Source organism: Symphodus melops, assembly GCF_947650265.1.
Source record: "Symphodus melops genome assembly, chromosome: 17".
Taxonomy (NCBI): Eukaryota; Metazoa; Chordata; class Actinopteri; order Labriformes; family Labridae; genus Symphodus; species Symphodus melops.
The window spans coordinates 5369733-5392720 of NC_136707.1; the positions used below are offsets into that span (position 1 = coordinate 5369733).

The window sequence follows — 22988 nt, forward strand, 5'->3', positions numbered from 1 at the left end:
GCGCGCGCGTGACCGGACAGATGAGAAGGATTTTACAGATAACTGTGGTGTTGATGACTGGCGCCACCTGCTGAAAATAACAACAACTGCGTCGAGACAACTTTGGTTTCACTTTCCAAACGTCATTCGGGGGGAAAGAGCAGGGAGGAACTAAGACTTGTTTTTGCAGGAAGGAGATGCACTCGGATGTGGAAAGGATTACCAAATATGCAACCCACTCTTTCTTTTGATTTCTGAAGCGGTACAGTCAAACTTTGATTTTTGTACTTTCATCAGGTCTTAAACCCGAACAGAATTGTTGATGCGGAATGAATTAATAAATGCATGACGATAGATGCAGGGGAATCGTCTTCATAGCTTACTTTTCAATGCAGAATTCTGAATTTTATAAAAGTAAATATTGAAGTAGTTTGAAACTTTCTTTAACATCTTTTTTTTGTGTGGGCTAAAGTGGATTGGAAGGTGAACTGGGTGACACAACAATGGACCCACTGGATTTCATGGAGTCAGAGGAACTGCTGCAATTTTTTCACTGTCATAAAACAGAAATGTCCTGCTATGAGAGCCCGACCGTCTTCATAAACCAGCTCATGGATCATAACTTGATCCCTGAGGACAGCCACAAGGTAAAGCACTGAATTGCGCGCTTGAATGAAAAGCGGGAGGAGCCAGACTGTTCAGTAGGCCTTTGTGATTACATAACAGGACGTGTGCAAATCGTAACACACTTGTATTGATGATGTGCTGTTTGAGAATATCATTCAATAAGTAGTAATGCTGCCAGTAATTGTGTTTATTTTAAATAATTTTAAAAAACAAACAAACTTTTTTCATGGCTAGGCGTACTTATGAAATTAATAATTTGACACAAAATATTGGGTTTGAAAATGATTTCCTTAGATCAGTCACCATAGTAAGGCTAACTCTGTAGTCTTTTTCGAAATGAGTCAAACCAGGTTTGGTAACTCAAGTTAAACTAAAGATTTCCACTGATTGTGAAGTGAGACAAAACAATTTTTTCTCTTCATCAATATTTAAAACAGCCATGTAATGATTGGAGAGATTCATTCCAATAACTGATGACAAATTTAACTTGGAATAACACAATGGTCTTTCTTTTTTTAGTGTTTAAAGAGTAAAGGCCATGGGGAATTATAAGTTACACTGACATCTTGTAAATTATCGGGGAAAAACTAATATTTGTACATATCATTAAAGTAACCAAAACATGTATTGTGATCTTGACATTGGCTCAAATTCTCTACTCTAAGCCTTTTCCTACTTTTGTGTGTGTGCAGAAAGTAACTCGCATGAAGAGCAAAGATAAACTAAAGAAAGCCTGTTATGATCTTCTCAACTGGTTGGAGAAAAATCGATCGCAGCACATTAAACTCTTTTGGAGCTGCGTCTTCAAGGACACCATCATGAACCAGTATCCTCACCTGCGACAACTTCGCAACAGCCTCAGGGATGGTAAGAAACTATTTTGTTCAGTGCTCGTAATTTGCCTTAAACAGTCATTCTGCTTGTTAAGGTTATACATACTGTAGTCATTGCTTATTTGAATGTCATGTAAGTGTTTTTAGGTCACCCTCAGATGGTGTAAATGTACATACGGCATGCAGCTACGAGCAAACTACTGCTAACATTAGCCTGCTAACACGACAGTGCAGCTCATATCGAACTGCAGAAATCTGATTTCCACTACCATTGTTTGTTACAACTTCATATTTTCTAATATCCATCAACAATAAAACCATTGCAGGATCTTTCCGTGACGACACTCAACTGCCTGAGAGAACGAAAAAGGAAGAGCCAGTCGATGGGAAAAGGAGGGAAATGTCAGAAGATGAGGAGGAAGAGGAAACCCAAGTCTCGGTAAAAAAGAAGAGGAAACGTTTGCGGGATGATGAGGAGGAGCCGTCTGCTTCCTCATCTCTGCTAACCCCAAATAAGAGGGTGAAGTCCAAAAAAGTACAATTCTGTAAGTCGCCCTTTTGTTACGCATGGTACTGTAAAAATAACAGTATAATACATCCAAGTTTGAATGAAGCGTTTTGATCTTCCAGCTTCTCCCCTGAAGAAGGGAGAGAAAGGTGAGATTTGGACCTGGCCCATCTATAAGTGTCAGATACCTGTGACCTGTGGAGAGAAGGAGGGGATGCTGAACAGAGACAGACTGGCGAAAGGTGAGTCTACAGTAGAGTACCTATTGGAGACAAAGAGACAGAAATTCTATTAATGTATTTTTATCTAAAGAGAAGGACAAAAACACTGTGGATAAAAGAACGTAAAATTGGATCTTACATCAGATTTGATTGCATGTAATTATGGTATTGATCTTGAAATCTGTTTGTTTAATTGACTGACTTGATCGTCCGTTTGTGTTTGATTGTTTGTTTTCTGTTATTACATTGCCTCTTTTATAAGCACTGTGTAACTTGCATTCAACAAAAGTGCTTTTTAAATAAAAAAAAGTTATGATGTAGGAAAGAAAGACATTGATGTCCCAGTGGATGTTTTTGGCATTGACCCGTTCCTGTTTTCTCAGGGGAGAGGTGCATTGCAGTGGGCAAAGAGTGGTTCACTCCTCCTCAGTTTGAGAGCTTTGCAGGGAAGAAGAACCAGATAAACTGGAAGATGAGCATTCGATGTGGAAACGTGAGCCTTGGAACACTTATAAAGGTTTGTTTGAGATATATATCTTTTTTTTTTTTTAACTTAAGTGGAATCAAATTGTGGAATCACTTTAAAATGAGTTTACCATAAAACTTTAAATCTGGCCCGGCCTTTGATTGAGTTCAGTCTAGGACATGACCCTGCCTTTTATTTAGGACAAGTGCCAATTCGTGTTATACTGTTAATATTTTCAAACAAAACTTGTGAACAACATAGATGGAAAATAATATAAAATAGTAAATTACACCAGAAAAATAAATAAAGGTGTACATAATGAGGATATTGGAGGCACAAACTAAATTACAAATCACTAATTAGATCTTTTTTTGTAAAACGCCCCATCAGAGTGAGGAGAGAGAGACAACCCTCTCTTTAATATGTACTGTCTAAAATATCTTTGTTTTCATGATGTTAATGTTCATTTCCATCTCTAAAACAAGCACAAGTTTTTCTTTTTTTCACCAGGCTAGTCAAAGAGAATGAGCCTTAAATTGGCGGGGGCCTCTATTTGAAACTTTACAGTATTTTGTTTTTCCTGCAGGAAGGTCACCTGAAGTCAGCGAGCTTTACAGTGAAGGGTCAAACGGTATGCACCATAATAAATCAAAAATACAAACGACTTTGTTTAATTTTCAGTGATTTTTTAAAATCTACTCTTTGTTCTTCTTTTTCTGTCAGTCGGCCAAGACGTTGCTGTTTCCCTCTGATTTAATCACAGGTTTGTTCAGTCAACCAGTCTGTCTCTCTTTAAGTCGATCAAAATCTACTGCTCTTTCACCAATCTCTTTCTATCCTCTGTTCATCCTTTCATCCATACAACTGAATTTAAAATAGATCATCACCTTCTCATTTCTTAGTGTGTGAAGATGAGGATGAAGATGAGGATGAAGATGAGGAAGAGGAAGAGCAGGGTTCTTCAAGCCAAAACTCAAATACCTCAGGTGCTGTTTTCTACAAAGGGGGAGTCATGGAGGAAACCATCAACATAAAGTCAATGTCTAACTGTCTACTGCTTTTATTTTTGTTAGTATACGTTTTTTTAGAGATTTATTTGAGGGCGTTTTGCCTTCATTTGATAGGACTGTGGATAGAGTAGAAAATCAGGATAGAGCGGGAATGACATGAAAAAAAAGCCACAGGTTGGAATTTAACCCAGGCTGCCTGCTTTGAGGACTATAGCCTTGGTGCATGGGGCGCCACCTAACTGCTAGGCCATCTGCACCCCCATTTTAATGTGTCTTTTACAGATGAGGAAGAGCAGCAGATGGAACCAGCGGAGCAGCAGCCGGACATTATGAGGGTGTTCAACGTTACATGTGGGACTGAAACTGCCACCTTACATGTAAAACGATTTGCATCAGGTAACTCAAACTGGATGAACCCTCGACTACTTGTTCCTTTTTTAAACTTATGAACAAAACTGTGGATGTAATTCTTTATCCATTCAATGGTTTCAGACTCTTCATTCAGTTGTGAAAGCTTAAGTTTGGGTTCAATAGACAATATTTTTCTGAATTGCACACGTCCGTGGATCAGCCTTATCCCATTAAATATCTGTAAAGTTTTTTTGTATTAGCCATCTAGGCTCAGCTCAATTTTCCTCTTCTGAACACATTCTCTCCACCAGGGCATTGTGGGAAAAGTATTCGGACCGAGACAAGCTGGATGACCCCGATGGAGTTTGTGACATGGGCGTCACATCAGACCGATTCCTCGTGGAGGAGAGACATCATGTGGGAAGGAAATCCACTCAGTGTCCTCATAGAGGTAATGGCAGACTGTGTTGTCATTAAAGTCCAGTCCAGTCCTGAAATCCCTACTGAAGAGGGACTTTTTTTTAGGGATGTTGCTCGTGACTGATTTCCCTGTAGTAATCTAAACTCACACACACAGAGTAGTTTAAAGGTAAAATAAAAAAAAAAATCAACAACATGCACAATAAGTTCTACCACCACTTCACTTTGCTATCCACCTTTCCCTCCACCCTCCGATGTTTCCATGGCAACGATAAACGTGAAGTGTACATCAAGGCAGCACTGTTTTGGCGGCCGCTATATAGCAATCATGGCTGGACATTCCAACTATAAAGTGAAGGATTTTATCTGGCTTTATAAGTGTGAGATTTAGGGAAAGCACTCAATAAAATAATTTTTAAAAAATGTTTTCAATTTTGAATGAATTTAGACAATTTTATGTAAAAATGTCAAATATTAGACCTTTAATATGGCTCGGCAATATCCAAAACCACATTGTGTGCAACTTATTTGACTACCATATGAGACAGTTAATTAAAATCTTCAATATGAGATTGATTAAGGGGTAACTTTAGCACTGTTAGCGACACCAGCCTTCAGTCCTACATGCAAGTTAGCGTCTACATGCGGGTGCTGAAATTGAGTCACCTGTTGCTCTCGTCGAGTGTTTATTTGCCGGTTTACCTGCGCTGCTCCTATGAGACATCATCTGCGGGCATTAAAAACAGAAAATGCAGGAATATTAACCTTAGACAACATTTTAATAGCATTGAGGGTCTAAATGAAAAAAAATACACTTGTTCATTTTACAGATTGGTTATTCAGGTGCTGACGAGAAAGGGGATGCAACGTTTGATTATTTAGTCAACTTGTCATGAATATCTCTCGTGAAAAAACAGCCCACAGAACCTAAAGTCAACCTTTTTGAAAAAGCTCTCACTCCCTGAAAAAGTTCCCAGTCCCCAGTGTGAGTTCATGCAGTGTACGTACGGTTCATGATGCAGGTTTCAGAGAGAGGGAACGTGTTTGTCCAATCTAATGCACCTGAAAGAAACTGTTATTTTCTGTTTTTCAGGAAAAAATCTTGGCAATTCACACAGTTAATTGCGACTGCTCACTGTGCAAGCCAAAGCCTGAAGACAGGGTAAGTTCCTGGATCCGCTTCAAGCTGCACTTTTCCCTGCTACGTCCACTTTTGTTCTGCACAATAAACTGATAGCAGCATCGGTGATGTGAAGTAAACAGAGCTGCTGTTGTGTTTTACCTTGCAGGAGAATCAGAAGAACGATGACGAGTGTTCCGTCTGTAAAGAGGAAGAAGGAGAGTTGGTGGTGTGTGATATATGCCCTCGCTCTTTCCATCAGAAATGTCACCTCCCTCCTGACGTCATTGTAGGGTGAGAGAAGTTTATCATGGATTATGTTTTAAACATACCTGGCCAATAAAACTGATTCTGATGTCATGTGATCAACACAATTCACACTACTGCAAGTTATCCCATCAACGCTACCTTTGTGAAAAATTCACCAGTTCACCCTAGCATGTTTCCTTAATGTCTGATCATATAGTAAGATTATTTTATCATTTCATTCAGTAGATATCTTACAGGTTGGACCTTTAAAATTGATAATTGTCTGACTTGTGACAAATGTGTGTGTTTCTGTGAGCAGGGACAATAGTCGCTGGATGTGTACCTTCTGTGAATTCAGAACAGCTCAGAAGTGGATGTTCTGGGAAGAAGTGGAACGGGAAGCAGCAATGTCCCGACAGATATCACAGCACATGAAGGTACAGCAGGCTTAATGACCCTTTCTGTTATATCTCATATCAAGTTTTTGGTCTTTTTTGACATTATTCTTTTTTGCCCCGCCATCAACAGAGGTGCCAGTACCTTCTCATGTTTCTGTCCAGTGCTGATAAGGAACAACATTTTGTTATGAATCCAAACAACTACGTAAGTCTTCTGTATTTTCCTTTAACCATACACCTTTTGGTGATCCGCCTATTAAACAGAGACAATTGTAATTTAATGTATATCAAATAAGAAGCACTATTAACCTGGAGACGAGAGGAATTACACTTCTGTAAGGTTTTTTGTAATTGGACGTCTGACATTAATGCAAACTTGAACTTGAAGCTGAGGGTTTTGTGAGTCTTGAGTTCGTTGTACATTTTTGCTTTGCACCCACAGTTGAAGGACTACTCCACCGTCATTCAAACGCCCATGTGGATTGGAAAAGTCACTGACAAACTCCAGAACAATCTTTACCAAACTGTCGGGGAGTTTGTGTCTGACATTGAGCTCATATTTACCAACAGTGTTGTTTACAACCAAGTAAGCAAACGCATTCTTGAAATCCTTGCTAACACTCAATCAATATCAAAGATGTCTTTTTTTTTTATATAAACAGTGACAGGTACTGTTATGTTTTCTTACAGAACAATGAGGATTTTCGGACCATGAGCAACAAATTGAAGGAGTTATTTGACAGTGAACTCGAGAGGGTGTTCAACATACGTGAAGAGAGTAAAGACTGAGCAACAGTGTTCAGTTCTCACTCAGTTACTGGGAGAGAAATAGATCATGATGGAGAGTTACAGCCTAATTGTTTTTATAGTTTTTTAATTAAACCTTAATTTACAAAGAGATAAGGTACAGCAGAGGTGGGACAAAAGCATTGGTTTGCAGGTTAAAAGTAAGTATTAAATCCAAAGTTGAGTCCAAAGTCATCAAATTATTCAAGTCATCAAATCTGTGATTTTCTTCTGCTATCCTGCTTTGCTGCTGTAACACTGTAAATTTCTCTGCTTGCGAGATGAATAAAGGATTATCTTATTCTCAAGTCAGACTCCAGTCCAAGTCATGTGACTGGAGTTCACACCTCTGAGGTACATGCCTTTAACTGAAATGATGTTGGACTAAAATATGATTTTTTTGAAGACCAGGCATAAACTTTGTTCCTCATTTTATTGTCATTTTAATTTATTAGGTGCAAATATGAATGTGGAGTATTTTCATCTTTCTTGCTACATAAGGAGTTAGTATTGACATTCTCAAATGCACCTTTCATTTAAAGCATCCAAAACTTTTTACACAGATGACTTACTATAGAACATGATCTGTTGTTTGTCTGTTTTCAGTCATTTCTTTCCATGTTCTATTACTGTTAATTCCATGTTTTCTAATCATTTAAAAACAACTATTTGACTGTGTGCACTTTTTACAAAATAAAACTTGATAACAGGACTTGGGAGTATTGCTTCTTATATTGCATGTGGAAAAATAAAGTTGTTACCTCTCTGCAGTCTTCTAACGGGAGTTTGGTGGTAAATGTAGACTTATGTCAGTAGCAGTCTGGTGAAAGTGTTTTCATGTTGGGGGGGGGGGGGACTCGTTTGGCTGACTTTATGTAATGTTTGGGAGCTGTATGCAACACATTGATTTGTATATGTCACTACATTGAGACTCTCACACACAGTTTTGACAAACTCAAAACATTGGTTGCTAACAAGTCGCTAAATGAGACTAAAGTGGTTGTCTTGGAGACATTAAACGTTATCAGGCCAGGAACTCTCTCACTAATCATCCTTATAGCCTCTATTTGTGTTTTTCATTTCTCTTGTAAATGTTAGTTCAATAAAAAACGTATTAGGCTACGGTTTTGCTAGCTTGTCAAAACTGCTGAATAGGTCGACAACGCATAACGGTCGTGACATCAAAATCAACCGACCGCGGTGAAGTTCACTTGTAGCATAACGTTAGCATATTTGGAAAAACTTACTTCAATATATTATACTTTAAAGCAGCAAAATTAATCATATGAAGCCGGAAAACCTTTATATATATATATATATATATATATGTATATATGTGTGTGTGTGTGTGTGTGTGTGTGTGTATACACAGGAAAATCCATTCGGCATATAAATTCACATTTGTAACATTAATCACTGACATTAATATATCAATCACAGCTGCTTCATTAAGCAATTAACAAGTTATATATATTAAGATACAAAAAGAAAACACCTCTCCATACCTGTATTCAACAGAAAACGGTTTTCGACTAAATTAATAACTTAACATATAATATTCTAAACTTTACAAAAACTGATACAGGATAAATCGAATATGATCAGATGCAGAACACCACCGTTTGATTACATCTAAACTGTAGCATTAGACATCCTTGCAGCAGTCTTGCGTGGTTACAGTCATCAGAGATGGCAAGCTATCACTAGCTTATTTAGTTAGGGAAGAAAACACAGTACACCTGCTTCTTTGGTCGGAGCTCTTGACGGAGACCTGTTTTTATTATCACGCATGCGCACATGCGGCAAACACAAATTCAGTGACATCACAGCATGTATGTAAATGAACGTGGTTTCACTTTCCAAACGTCATTAGGTGGGAAAGGGCAGAGAGGAACTAAGACTGGTTTTGCAGGAAGGAGATGCACACGGATGTGGAAAGGTTTACCAAATATGCAACCCACTCTTTCTTTTGATTTCTGAAGCGGTACAGTCAAACTTTGATATTATACTTTCACCAGGTCTTAAACCTGAATAAAATTGTTGATTCTGAATTTTATAAAAGTAAATATTGAAGTAGTTTGAAACTTTCTTTAACATATTTTTGTGTGGGCTAAAGTGGATTGGAAGGTGAACTGGGTGACACAACAATGGACCCACTGGATTTCATGGAGTCAGAGGAACTGCTGCAGTTTTTTCACTGTCATAAAACAGAAATGTCCTGCTATGAGAGCCCGACCGTCTTCATAAACCAGCTCATGGATCATAACTTGATCCCTGAGGACAGCCACAAGGTAAAGCACTGAATTGCGCGCTTGAATGAAAAGCGGGAGGAGCCAGACTGTTCAGTAGGCCTTTGTGATTACATAACAGGACATGTGCAAATCGTAACACACCTGTATTGATCATGTGCTGTTTGGGAATATCATTCAATGAGTAGTAATACTGCCAGTAATTGTTTATTTTAAATAATTTAAAAAACAAACAAACTTTTTTCATGGTTAAGCCTACTTATGAAATTAATAATTTGACACAAAATATTGGGTTTGAAAATGATTTCCTTAGATCAGTCACCATAGTAAGGCTAACTCTGTAGTCTTTTTCGAAATGAGTCAAACCAGGTTTGGTAACTCAAGTTAAACTAAAGATTTCCACTGATTGTGAAGTGAGACAAAACTATTTTTTCTCTTCATCAATATTTAAAACAGCCATGTAATGATTGGAGAGATTCATTCCAATAACTGATGACAAAGTTAACTTGGAATAACACAATGGTCTTTCTTTTTTTTTTTGTGTAAAGAGTAAAGGCCATGGGGAATTATAAGTTACACTGATATCTTGTAAATTATCGGGGAAAAACTAATATTTGTACATATCATTAAAGTAACCAAAACATGTATTGTGATCTTGACATTGGCTCAAATTCTCTACTCTAAGCCTTTTCCTACTTTTGTGTGTGTGCAGAAAATAACTCGCATGAAGAGCAAAGATAAACTAAAGAAAGCCTGTTATGATCTTCTCAACTGGTTGGAGAAAAATCGATCGCAGCACATTAAACTCTTTTGGAGCTGCGTCTTCAAGGACACCATCATGAACCAGTATCCTCACCTGCGACAACTTCGCAACAGCCTCATGGATGGTAAGAAACTATTTTGTTCAGTGCTCGTAATTTGCCTTAAACAGTCATTCTGCTTGTTAAGATTATACATACTGTAGTAATTGCTTATTTGAATGTCATGTAAGTGTTTTTAGGTCACCCTCAGATGGTGTAAATGTACATACGGCATGCGGCTACGAGCAAACTACTGCTACCATTAGCCTGCTAACAACAATGCAGCTCATATCGAACTGCAGAAATCTGATATCCACTGCCATTGTTTGTTGCAACTTCATATTTCCTAATATCCATCAACAATAAAACCATTGCAGGATCTTTCCGTGATGTCACTCAACTGCCTGAGAGAATGAAAAAGGAAGAGCCAGTCGATGGGAAAAGGAGGGAAATGTCAAAAGATGAGGATGAAGAGGAAACCCAAGTCTCTGTAAAAAAGAAGAGGAAACGTTTGCGGGATGGTGAGGAGGAGCCGTCTGCTTCCTCATCTCTGCTAACCCCAAATAAGAGGAAGAAGTCCAAAAAAGTACAATTCTGTAAGTCGCCCTTTTGTTACGCATGGTTCTGTAAAAATAACAGTATAATACGTCCAGTCATGGAGGAAACCATCAACATAAAGTCAATGTCTAACTGTCTACTGCTTTTATTTTTGTTAGTATATGTTTGTTTTTTTGAGGGCTTTTTGCCTTCATTTGATAGGACTGTGGATAGAGTAGAAAATCAGGATAGAGCGGGAATGACATGCGGGGAAAAAAGCCACAGGTTGGAATTTAACCCAGGCTGCCTGCTTTGAGGACTATAGCCTTGGTGCATGGGGCGCCACCTAACTGCTAGGCCATCTGCACCCCCATTTTAATGTGTCTTTTACAGATGAGGAAGAGCAGCAGATGGAACCAGCGGAGCAGCAGCCGGACATTATGAGGGTGTTCAACGTTACATGTGGGACTGAAACCGCCACCTTACATGTAAAACGATTTGCATCAGGTAACTCAAACTGGATGAACCCTCGACTACTTGTTCCTTTTTTAAACTTATGAACAAAACTGTGGATGTAATTCTTTATCCATCCAATGGTTTCAGACTCTTCATTCAGTTGTGAAAGCTTAAGTTTGGGTTCAATAGACAATATCTTTCTGAATTGCACACGTCCGTGGATCAGCCTTATCCCATTAAATATCTGTAAAGTTTTTTTGTATTAGCCATCTAGGCTCAGCTCAATTTTCCTCTTCTGAACACATTCTCTCCACCAGGGCATTGTGGGAAAAGTATTCGGACCGAGACAAGCTGGATGACCCCGATGGAGTTTGTGACGTGGGCGTCACATCAGACCGATTCCTCGTGGAGGAGAGACATCATGTGGGAAGGAAATCCACTCAGTGTCCTCATAGAGGTAATGGCAGTCTGTGTTGTCATTAAAGTCCAGTCCAGTCCTGAAATCCCTACTGAAGAGGGACTTTTTTTAGGGATGTTGCTCGTGACTGATTTCCCTGTAGTAATCTAAACTCACACACGCAGAGTAGTTTAAAGGTAAAATTAAAAAAAAATCAACAACATGCACAGTAAGTTCTACCACCACTTCACTTTGCTATCCACCTTTCCCTCCGCCCTCCGATGTTTCCATGGCAACGATAAACGTAAAGTGTACATCAAGGCAGCACTGTTTTGGCGGCCGCTATATAGCAATCATGGCTGGACATTCCAACTATAAAGTGAAGGATTTTATCTGGCTTTATAAGTGTGAGATTTAGGGAAAGCACTCAATAAAATAATTTTTAAAAAATGTTTTCAATTTTGAATGAATTTAGACAATTTTATGTAAAAATGTCAAATATTAGACCTTTAATATGGCTCGGCAATATCCAAAACCACATTGTGTGCAACTTATTTGACTACCATATGAGACAGTTAATTAAAATCTTCAATATGAGATTGATTAAGGGGTAACTTTAGCACTGTTAGTGACACCAGCCTTCAGTCCGACATGCAAGTTAGCGTCTACATGCGGGTGCTGAAATTGAGTCACCTGTTGCTCTCGTCGAGTGTTTATTTGCCGGTTTACCTGCGCTGCTCCTATGAGACATCATCTGCGGGCATTAAAAACAGAAAATGCAGGAATATTAACCAGAGCTACAGCTCCATCTCGTGGGAAGTCACAGCATTGCAGCTTAGACAACATTTTAATAGCATTGAGGGTCTAAATGAAAAAAAATACACTTGTTCATTTTACAGATTGGTTATTCAGGTGCTGACGAGAAAGGGGATGCATCGTTTGATTATTTAGTCAACTTGTCATGAATATCTCTCGTGAAAAAACAGCCCACAGAACCTAAAGTCAACCTTTTTGAAAAAGCTCTCACTCCCTGAAAAAGTTCCCAGTCCCCAGTGTGAGTTCATGCAGTGTACGTACAGTTCATGATGCAGGTTTCAGAGAGAGGGAACGTGTTTGTCCAATCTAATGCACCTGAAAGAAACTGTTATTTTCTGTTTTTCAGGAAAAAATCTTGGCAATTCACACAGTGAATTGCGACTGCTCACTGTGCAAGCCAAAGCCTGAAGACAGGGTAAGTTCCTGGATCCGCTTCAAGCTGCACTTTTCCCTGCTACGTCCACTTTTGTTCTGCACAATAAACTGATAGCAGCATCGGTGATGTGAAGTAAACAGAGCTGCTGTTGTGTTTTACCTTGCAGGAGAATCAGAAGAACGATGACGAGTGTTCCGTCTGTAAAGAGGAAGAAGGAGAGTTGGTGGTGTGTGATATATGCCCTCGCTCTTTCCATCAGAAATGTCACCTCCCTCCTGACGTCATTGTAGGGTGAGAGAAGTTTATCATGGATTACGTTTTAAACATACCTGGCCAATAAAACTGATTCTGATGTCATGTGATCAACACAATTCACACTAATGCAAGTTATCCCATCAACGCTACCTTTGTGAAAAATTCAGCAGTTCACCATAGCATGTTTCCTTAATGTCTGATCATATAGTAAGATCATTTTATCATTTCATTCAGTAGATATCTTACAGGTTGGACCTTTAAAATTGATAATTGTCTGACTTGTGACAAATGTGTGTGTTTCTGTGAGCAGGGACAATAGTCGCTGGATGTGTACCTTCTGTGAATTCAGAACAGCTCAGAAGTGGATGTTCTGGGAAGAAGTGGAACGGGAAGCAGCAATGTCCCGACAGATATCACAGCACATGAAGGTACAGCAGGCTTAATGACCCTTTCTGTTATATCTCATATCAATTTTTTGGTCTTTTTTGGCATTATTCTTTTTTGCCCCGCCATCAACAGAGGTGCCAGTACCTTCTCATGTTTCTGTCCAGTGCTGATAAGGAACAACATTTTGTTATGAATCCAAACAACTACGTAAGTCTTCTGTATTTTCCTTTAACAATACAATTTTTGGTGATCCGCCTATTAAACAGAGACAATTGTAATTTAATGTATATCAAATAAGAAGCACTATTAACCTGGAGACGAGAGGAATTACACTTCTGTAAGGTTTTTTGTAATTGGACGTCTGACATTAATGCAAACTTGAACTTGAAGCTGAGGGTTTTGTGAGTCTTGAGTTCGTTGTACATTTTTGCTTTGCACCCACAGTTGAAGGACTACTCCACCGTCATTCAAACGCCCATGTGGATTGGAAAAGTCACTGACAAACTCCAGAACAATCTTTACCAAATTGTCGGGGAGTTTGTGTCTGACATTGAGCTCATATTTACCAACAGTGTTGTTTACAACCAAGTAAGCAAACGCATTCTTCAAATCCTTGCTAACACTATCAATTCCAAAGATGTCTTTTTTTTTATATAAACATTGACAGGTACTGTTATGTTTTCTTACAGAACAATGAGGATTTTCGGACCATGAGCAACAAATTGAAGGAGTTATTTGACAGTGAACTCGAGAGGGTGTTCAACATACGTGAAGAGAGTAAAGACTGAGCAACAGTGTTCAGTTCTCACTCAGTTACTGGGAGAGAAATAGATCATGATGGAGAGTTACAGCCTAATTGTTTTTATAGTTTTTTAATTAAACCTTAATTTACAAAGAGATAAGGTACAGCAGAGGTGGGACAAAAGCATTGGTTTGCAGGTTAAAAGTAAGTATTAAATCCAAAGTTGAGTCCAAAGTCATCAAATTATTCAAGTCATCAAATCTGTGATTTTCTTCTGCTATCCTGCTTTGCTGCTGTAACACTGTAAATTTCTCTGCTTGCGAGATGAATAAAGGATTATCTTATTCTCAAGTCAGACTCCAGTCCAAGTCATGTGACTGGAGTTCACACCTCTGAGGTACATGCCTTTAACTGAAATGATGTTGGACTAAAATATGATTTTTTTGAAGACCAGGCATAAACTTTGTTCCTCATTTTATTGTCATTTTAATTTATTAGGTGCAAATATGAATGTGGAGTATTTTCATCTTTCTTGCTACATAAGGAGTTAGTATTGACATTCTCAAATGCACCTTTCATTTAAAGCATCCAAAACTTTTTACACAGATGACTTACTATAGAACATGATCTGTTGTTTGTCTGTTTTCAGTCATTTCTTTCCATGTTCTATTACTGTTAATTCCATGTTTTCTAATCATTTAAAAACAACTATTTGACTGTGTGCACTTTTTACAAAATAAAACTTGATAACAGGACTTGGGAGTATTGCTTCTTATATTGCATGTGGAAAAATAAAGTTGTTACCTCTCTGCAGTCTTCTAACGGGAGTTTGGTGGTAAATGTAGACTTATGTCAGTAGCAGTCTGGTGAAAGTGTTTTCATGTTGGGGGGGGGGGGGGACTCGTTTGGCTGACTATGTAATGTTTGGGAGCTGTATGCAACACATTGATTTGTATATGTCACTACATTGAGACTCTCACACACAGTTTTGACAAACTCAAAACATTGGTTGCTAACAAGTCGCTAAATGAGACTAAAGTGGTTGTCTTGGAGACATTAAACGTTATCAGGCCAGGAACTCTCTCACTAATCATCCTTATAGCCTCTATTTGTGTTTTTCATTTCTCTTGTAAATGTTAGTTCAATAAAAAACGTATTAGGCTACGGTTTTGCTAGCTTGTCAAAACTGCTGAATAGGTCGACAACGCATAACGGTCGTGACATCAAAATCAACCGACCGCGGTGAAGTTCACTTGTAGCATAACGTTAGCATATTTGGAAAAACTTACTTCAATATATTATACTTTAAAGCAGCAAAATTAATCATATGAAGCCGGAAAACCTTTATATATATATATATATATATATATATATATATATATATATATATGTATATATGTGTGTGTGTGTGTGTGTGTGTGTGTGTGTGTGTGTACACAGGAAAATCCATTCGGCATATAAATTCACATTTGTAACATTAATCACTGACATTAATATATCAATCACAGCTGCTTCATCAAGCAATTAACAAGTTATATATATTAAGATACAAAAAGAAAACACCTCTCCATACCTGTATTCAACAGAAAACGGTTTTCGACTAAATTAATAACTTAACATATAATATTCTAAACTTTACAAAAACTGATACAGGATAAATCGAATATGATCAGATGCAGAACACCACCGTTTGATTACATCTAAACTGTAGCATTAGACATCCTTGCAGCAGTCTTGCGTGGTTACAGTCATCAGAGATGGCAAGCTATCACTAGCTTATTTAGTTAGGGAAGAAAACACAGTACACCTGCTTCTTTGGTCGGAGCTCTTGACGGAGACCTGTTTTTATTATCACGCATGCGCACATGCGGCAAACACAAATTCAGTGACATCACAGCATGTATGTAAATGAACGTGGTTTCACTTTCCAAACGTCATTAGGTGGGAAAGGGCAGAGAGGAACTAAGACTGGTTTTGCAGGAAGGAGATGCACACGGATGTGGAAAGGTTTACCAAATATGCAACCCACTCTTTCTTTTGATTTCTGAAGCGGTACAGTCAAACTTTGATATTATACTTTCACCAGGTCTTAAACCTGAATAAAATTGTTGATTCTGAATTTTATAAAAGTAAATATTGAAGTAGTTTGAAACTTTCTTTAACATATTTTTGTGTGGGCTAAAGTGGATTGGAAGGTGAACTGGGTGACACAACAATGGACCCACTGGATTTCATGGAGTCAGAGGAACTGCTGCAGTTTTTTCACTGTCATAAAACAGAAATGTCCTGCTATGAGAGCCCGACCGTCTTCATAAACCAGCTCATGGATCATAACTTGATCCCTGAGGACAGCCACAAGGTAAAGCACTGAATTGCGCGCTTGAATGAAAAGCGGGAGGAGCCAGACTGTTCAGTAGGCCTTTGTGATTACATAACAGGACATGTGCAAATCGTAACACACCTGTATTGATCATGTGCTGTTTGGGAATATCATTCAATGAGTAGTAATGCTGCCAGTAATTGTTTATTTTAAATAATTTAAAAAACAAACAAACTTTTTTCATGGTTAAGCCTACTTATGAAATTAATAATTTGACACAAAATATTGGGTTTGAAAATGATTTCCTTAGATCAGTCACCATAGTAAGGCTAACTTTGTAGTCTTTTTCGAAATGAGTCAAACCAGGTTTGGTAACTCAAGTTAAACTAAAGATTTCCACTGATTGTGAAGTGAGACAAAACTATTTTTTCTCTTCATCAATATTTAAAACAGCCATGTAATGATTGGAGAGATTCATTCCAATAACTGATGACAAAGTTAACTTGGAATAACACAATGGTCTTTCTTTTTTTTTTTTGTGTAAAGAGTAAAGGCCATGGGGAATTATAAGTTACACTGATATCTTGTAAATTATCGGGGAAAAACTAATATTTGTACATATCATTAAAGTAACAAAAAAATGTATTGAGATCTTGACATTGGCTCAAATTCTCTACTCTAAGCCTTTTCCTACTTTTGTGTGTGTGCAGAAAATAACTCGCATGAAGAGCAAAGATAAACTAAAGAAAGCTTGTTATGATCTTCTCAACTGGTTGGAGAAAAATCGATCGCAGCACATTAAACTCTTTTGGAGCTGCGTCTTCAAGGACACCATCATGAACCAGTATCCTCACCTGCGACAACTTCGCAACAGCCTCATGGATGGTAAGAAACTATTTTGTTCAGTGCTCGTAATTTGCCTTAAACAGTCATTCTGCTTGTTAAGATTATACATACTGTAGTCATTGCTTATTTGAATGTCATGTAAGTGTTTTTAGGTCACCCTCAGATGGTGTAAATGTACATACGGCATGCGGCTACGAGCAAACTACTGCTACCATTAGCCTGCTAACACAACAATGCAGCTCATATCGAACTGCAGAAATCTGATATCCACTGCCATTGTTTGTTGCAACTTCATATTTCCTGATATCCATCAACAATAAAACCATTGCAGGATCTTTCCGTGATGTCACTCAACTGCCTGAGAGAATGAAAAAGGAAGAGCCAGTCGATGGGAAAAGGAGGGAAATGTCAAAAGATGAGGATGAAGAGGAAACCCAAGTCTCTGTAAAAAAGAAGAGGAAACGTTTGCGGGATGGTGAGGAGGAGCCGTCTGTTTCCTCATCTCTGCTAACCCCAAATAAGAGGAAGAAGTCCAAAAAAGTACAATTCTGTAAGTCGCCCTTTTGTTGCGCATGGTTCTGTAAAAATAACAGTATAATACGTCCAGTCATGGAGGAAACCATCAACATAAAGTCAATGTCTAACGGTCTACTGCTTTTATTTTTGTTAGTATATGTTTGTTTTTTTAGAGATTTTTTTGAGGGCTTTTTGCCTTCATTTGATAGGACTGTGGATAGAGTAGAAAATCAGGATAGAGCGGGAATGACATGCGGGAAAAAAAGCCACAGGTTGGAATTTAACCCAGGCTGCCTGCTTTGAGGACTATAGCCTTGGTGCATGGGGCGCCACCTAACTGCTAGGCCATCTGCACCCCCATTTTAATGTGTCTTTTACAGATGAGGAAGAGCAGCAGATGGAACCAGCAGAGCAGCAGCCGGACATTATGAGGGTGTTCAACGTTACATGTGGGACTGAAACCGCCACCTTACATGTAAAACGATTTGCATCAGGTAACTCAAACTGGATGAACCCTCGACTACTTGTTCCTTTTTTAAACTTATGAACAAAACTGTGGATGTAATTCTTTATCCATCCAATGGTTTCAGACTCTTCATTCAGTTGTGAAAGCTTAAGTTTGGGTTCAATAGACAATATCTTTCTGAATTGCACACGTCCGTGGATCAGCCTTATCCCATTAAATATCTGTAAAGTTTTTTTGTATTAGCCATCTAGGCTCAGCTCAATTTTCCTCTTCTGAACACATTCTCTCCACCAGGGCATTGTGGGAAGAGTATTCGGACCGAGACAAGCTGGATGACCCCGATGGAGTTTGTGACGTGGGCGTCACATCAGACCGATTCCTCGTGGAGGAGAGACATCATGTGGGAAGGAAATCCACTCAGTGTCCTCATAGAGGTAATGGCAGTCTGTGTTGTCATTAAAGTCCAGTCCAGTCCTGAAATCCCTACTGAAGAGGGACTTTTTTTAGGGATGTTGCTCGTGACTGATTTCCCTGTAGTAATCTAAACTCACACACGCAGAGTAGTTTAAAGGTAAAATAAAAAAAAAATCAACAACATGCACAGTAAGTTCTACCACCACTTCACTTTGCTATCCACCTTTCCCTCCGCCCTCCGATGTTTCCATGGCAACGATAAACGTAAAGTGTACATCAAGGCAGCACTGTTTTGGCGGCCGCTATATAGCAATCATGGCTGGACATTCCAACTATAAAGTGAAGGATTTTATCTGGCTTTATAAGTGTGAGATTTAGGGAAAGCACTCAATAAAATAATTTTTAAAAAATGTTTTCAATTTTGAATGAATTTAGACAATTTTATGTAAAAATGTCAAATATTAGACCTTTAATATGGCTCGGCAATATCCAAAACCACATTGTGTGCAACTTATTTGACTACCATATGAGACAGTTAATTAAAATCTTCAATATGAGATTGATTAAGGGGTAACTTTAGCACTGTTAGCGACACCAGCCTTCAGTCCTACATGCAAGTTAGCGTCTACATGCGGGTGCTGAAATTGAGTCACCTGTTGCTCTCGTCGAGTGTTTATTTGCCGGTTTACCTGCGCTGCTCCATGAGACATCATCTGCGGGCATTAAAAACAGAAAATGCAGGAATATTAACCAGAGCTACAGCTCCATCTCGTGGGAAGTCACAGCATTGCAGCTTAGACAACATTTTAATAGCATTGAGGGTCTAAATGAAAAAAAATACACTTGTTCATTTTACAGATTGGTTATTCAGGAGCTGACGAGAAAGGGGATGCATCGTTTGATTATTTAGTCAACTTGTCATGAATATCTCTCGTGAAAAAACAGCCCACAGAACCTAAAGTCAACCTTTTTGAAAAAGCTCTCACTCCCTGAAAAGGTTCCCAGTCCCCAGTGTGAGTTCATGCAGTGTACGTACAGTTCATGATGCAGGTTTCAGAGAGAGGGAACGTGTTTGTCCAATCTAATGCACCTGAAAGAAACTGTTATTTTCTGTTTTTCAGGAAAAAATCTTGGCAATTCACACAGTGAATTGCGACTGCTCACTGTGCAAGCCAAAGCCTGAAGACAGGGTAAGTTCCTGGATCCGCTTCAAGCTGCACTTTTCCCTGCTACGTCCACTTTTGTTCTGCACAATAAACTGATAGCAGCATCAGTGATGTGAAGTAAACAGAGCTGCTGTTGTGTTTTACCTTGCAGGAGAATCAGAAGAATGATGACGAGTGTTCCGTCTGTAAAGAGGAAGAAGGAGAGTTGGTGGTGTGTGATATATGCCCTCGCTCTTTCCATCAGAAATGTCACCTCCCTCCTGACGTCATTGTAGGGTGAGAGAAGTTTATCATGGATTACGTTTTAAACATACCTGGCCAATAAAACTGATTCTGATGTCATGTGATCAACACAATTCACACTAATGCAAGTTATTGTCACATCCCCGGGTTAAGTGTTTGTTTATTTTATGTTTTTCCTCATGTATCATGTCTTGTTCTTGTTTTACTTGTTACTCACCCTGTGTCTCGTTTCAGGTCTGTTGGCTGCATGCCCTTCCCCCAGTGTGTCTCAGCCTGCTGATTACCTGATGTGTCTCACCTGTGTCTTGTTAACTCCACCTCCTGTTCAGTATTTAATGTCTGTCTCCCCTTCACTCTGTGCCAGTTCGTCTTGTCTCTTTGTAGCTGCGTCCCAGCAATTCTAGTATTCTGATTCTTGTTCTGACCCCCGTGTGTTTTTGGATTCTGTTTTTGCATGTCAATTTTGTACCTTTGCCTTATTGGACTGACTACTGTGTACCGAACCCTGCCTGGAATAAACGTTTTAAGAAACTGTTTTTGTCCCACCGAGTCGTGCATTTGGGTCTCTTGGTGTGTTCGTGACAGTTATCCCATCAACGTTACCTTTGTGAAAAATTCAGCAGTTCACCATAGTTTCCTTAATGTCTGATCATATAGTAAGGTCATTTTATCATTTCATTCAGTAGATGTCTTATCTTGGACCTTTAAAACTGATAATTGTCTGACTTGTGACAAATGTGTGTGTTTCTGTGAGCAGGGACAATAGTCGCTGGATGTGTACCTTCTGTGAATTCAGAACAGCTCAGAAGTGGATGTTCTGGGAAGAAGTGGAACGGGAAGCAGCAATGTCCCGACAGATATCACAGCACATGAAGGTACAGCAGGCTTAATGACCCTTTCTGTTATATCTCATATCAATTTTTTGGTCTTTTTTGGCATTATTCTTTTTTGCCCCGCCATCAACAGAGGTGCCAGTACCTTCTCATGTTTCTGTACAGTGCTGATAAGGAACAACATTTTGTTATGAATCCAAACAATTACGTAAGTCTTCTGTATTTTCTTTAACCATACACCTTTTGGTGATCCGCCTATTAAACAGAGACAATTGTAATTTAATGTATATCAAATAAGAAGCACTATTAACCTGGAGACGAGAGGAATTACACTTCTGTAAGGTTTTTTGTAATTGGACGTCTGACATTAGTGCAAACTTGAACTTGAAGCTGAGGGTTTTGTGAGTCTTGAGTTTGTTGTACATTTTTGCTTTGCACCCACAGTTGAAGGACTACTCCACCGTCATTCAAACGCCCATGTGGATTAGAAAAGTCACTGACAAACTCCAGAACAATCTTTACCAAACTGTCGGGGAGTTTGTGTCTGACATTGAGCTCATATTTACCAACAGTGTTGTTTACAACCAAGTAAGCAAACGCATTCTTCAAATCCTTGCTAACACTATCAATTCCAAAGATGTCTTTTTTTTTATATAAACAGTGACAGGTACTGTTATGTTTTCTTACAGAACAATGAGGATTTTCGGACCATGAGCAACAAATTGAAGGAGTTATTTGACAGTGAACTCAAGAGGGTGTTCAACATACGTGAAGAGAGTAAAGACTGAGCAACAGTGTTCAGTTCTCACTCAGTTACTGGGAGAGAAATAGATCATGATGGAGAGTTACAGCCTAATTGTTTTTATAGTTTCTTAATTACGGTAAACCTTAATTTACAAAGAGATAAGGTACAGCAGAGGTGGGACAAAAGCATTGGTTTGCAGGTTAAAAGTAAGTATTAAATCCAAAGTTGAGTCCAAAGTCATCAAATTATTCAAGTCATCAAATCTGTGATTTTCTTCTGCTATCCTGCTTTGCTGCTGTAACACTGTAAATTTCTCTGCTTGCGAGATGAATAAAGGATTATCTTATTCTCAAGTCAAACTCCAGTCCAAGTCATGTGACTGGAGTTCACACCTCTGAGGTACATGCCTTTAACTGAAATGATGTTGGACTAAAATGTGATTTTTTTTGAAGACCAGGCATAAACTTTGTTCCTCATTTTATTGTCATTTTAATTTATTAGGTGCAAATATGAATGTGGAGTGAGTATTTTCATCTTTCTTGCTACATAAGGAGTTAGTATTGACATTCTCAAATGCACCTTTCATTTAAAGCATCCAAAACTTTTTACACAGATGACTTACTATAGAACATGATCTGTTGTTTGTCTATTTTCAGTCATTTCTTTCCATGTTCTTTTACTATTAATTCCATGTTTTCTAATCATTTAAAAACAACTATTTGACTGTGTGCTCTTTTTACAAAATAAGACTTGATAACAGGAGTACTTGGGAGTACTGCTTCTTATATTGCGTGTGGAAAAATAAAGTTGTTACCTCTCTGCACGCTAGGGTTGCTTCTAACGGGAGTTTGGTGGTAAATGTAGACTTATGTCAGTAGCAGTCTGGTGAAAGTGTTTTCATGTTGGGGGGGGGGGGGACTTGTTTGGCTGGCTTTATGTAATGTTTGGGAGCTGTTGCTTGTTTCCTACTGTATCAGCCCTTATGTACCGGTACATTTCAAATAAAGTTATTTTGGACTCAGAGGACAGAAACACTGACAGTTAATCATTATACATCCAAGAAGTGGCGATTATTGTGTGCTGCACACTCGTACTCCCGGTTCCTAACTCTAAAAGTCAATAGGGATTTTGTTAGATGCTTGTTGTGGTTAGACGCCTGAAATAAGGTCTGTGGTTAACACAAGCTTAAGAGATGATTTGTTATTAGAGATAAACTATGTGAGCTAAGACACTCACTTGTAAAATTTAAAGTTTTCAAACATGCTTAAAATGGCAGAACAAGTCGCTAAATAAGATTACAGTAGTTGTCATGGAGACATTAAACATGTTTGCCACAGAGCTTATTTTCTGCTATTGTCCGAAATGCAAAAATCCCATAGGGGAATTTTCGTAGGAACCACCGGCAACATTTCTTTCGGGTTGGCCAACAAAAAATCACGTCATCACTATACCAGTC

At 38.6% G+C, this 22988-nt stretch overlaps 3 protein-coding genes across 4 annotated transcripts; all 3 read left to right on the plus strand.

Annotated features, from left to right (window-relative positions):
• Positions 1–9: 9 nt before the first annotated feature.
• On the plus strand, positions 10–7735 carry LOC306838156 (uncharacterized protein). Of its 2 annotated transcripts, none has more exons than XM_079366170.1 (18): positions 10–159; positions 197–241; positions 452–626; positions 1299–1473; positions 1766–1984; positions 2070–2189; positions 2552–2685; positions 3221–3265; positions 3358–3397; positions 3537–3620; positions 3927–4040; positions 4307–4446; positions 5509–5577; positions 5705–5829; positions 6104–6221; positions 6313–6387; positions 6625–6768; positions 6873–7735. In XM_079366170.1, exons 3-18 carry the CDS (start codon positions 483–485, stop codon positions 6969–6971), a joined length of 1845 nt encoding a protein of 614 aa, XP_079222296.1. In that variant the 5' UTR covers positions 10–159; positions 197–241; positions 452–482; the 3' UTR covers positions 6972–7735. The 2 variants fall into 2 exon arrangements, with proteins under 2 accessions (XP_079222296.1, XP_079222297.1); XM_079366171.1 differs by having other exon boundaries at positions 11–159; positions 3367–3397.
• Positions 7736–10780: 3045 nt separating this feature from the next.
• On the plus strand, positions 10781–14793 carry LOC306838167 (nuclear body protein SP140-like protein). The gene is made up of 8 exons (XM_079366183.1): positions 10781–11061; positions 11328–11467; positions 12570–12638; positions 12766–12890; positions 13165–13282; positions 13374–13448; positions 13686–13829; positions 13931–14793. The coding sequence occupies exons 1-8, from the start codon at positions 10965–10967 to the stop codon at positions 14027–14029; spliced, it is 867 nt and encodes a 288-aa protein (XP_079222309.1). The 5' UTR covers positions 10781–10964; the 3' UTR covers positions 14030–14793.
• Positions 14794–15970: 1177 nt separating this feature from the next.
• LOC306837641 (nuclear body protein SP140-like protein) lies at positions 15971–22348 on the plus strand. Its single transcript, XM_079365383.1, has 12 exons — positions 15971–16035; positions 16168–16342; positions 17014–17188; positions 17481–17729; positions 18046–18159; positions 18426–18565; positions 19667–19735; positions 19863–19987; positions 20712–20829; positions 20921–20995; positions 21232–21375; positions 21477–22348. Exons 2-12 carry the CDS (start codon positions 16199–16201, stop codon positions 21573–21575), a joined length of 1452 nt encoding a protein of 483 aa, XP_079221509.1. The 5' UTR covers positions 15971–16035; positions 16168–16198; the 3' UTR covers positions 21576–22348.
• Positions 22349–22988: the final 640 nt, after the last annotated feature.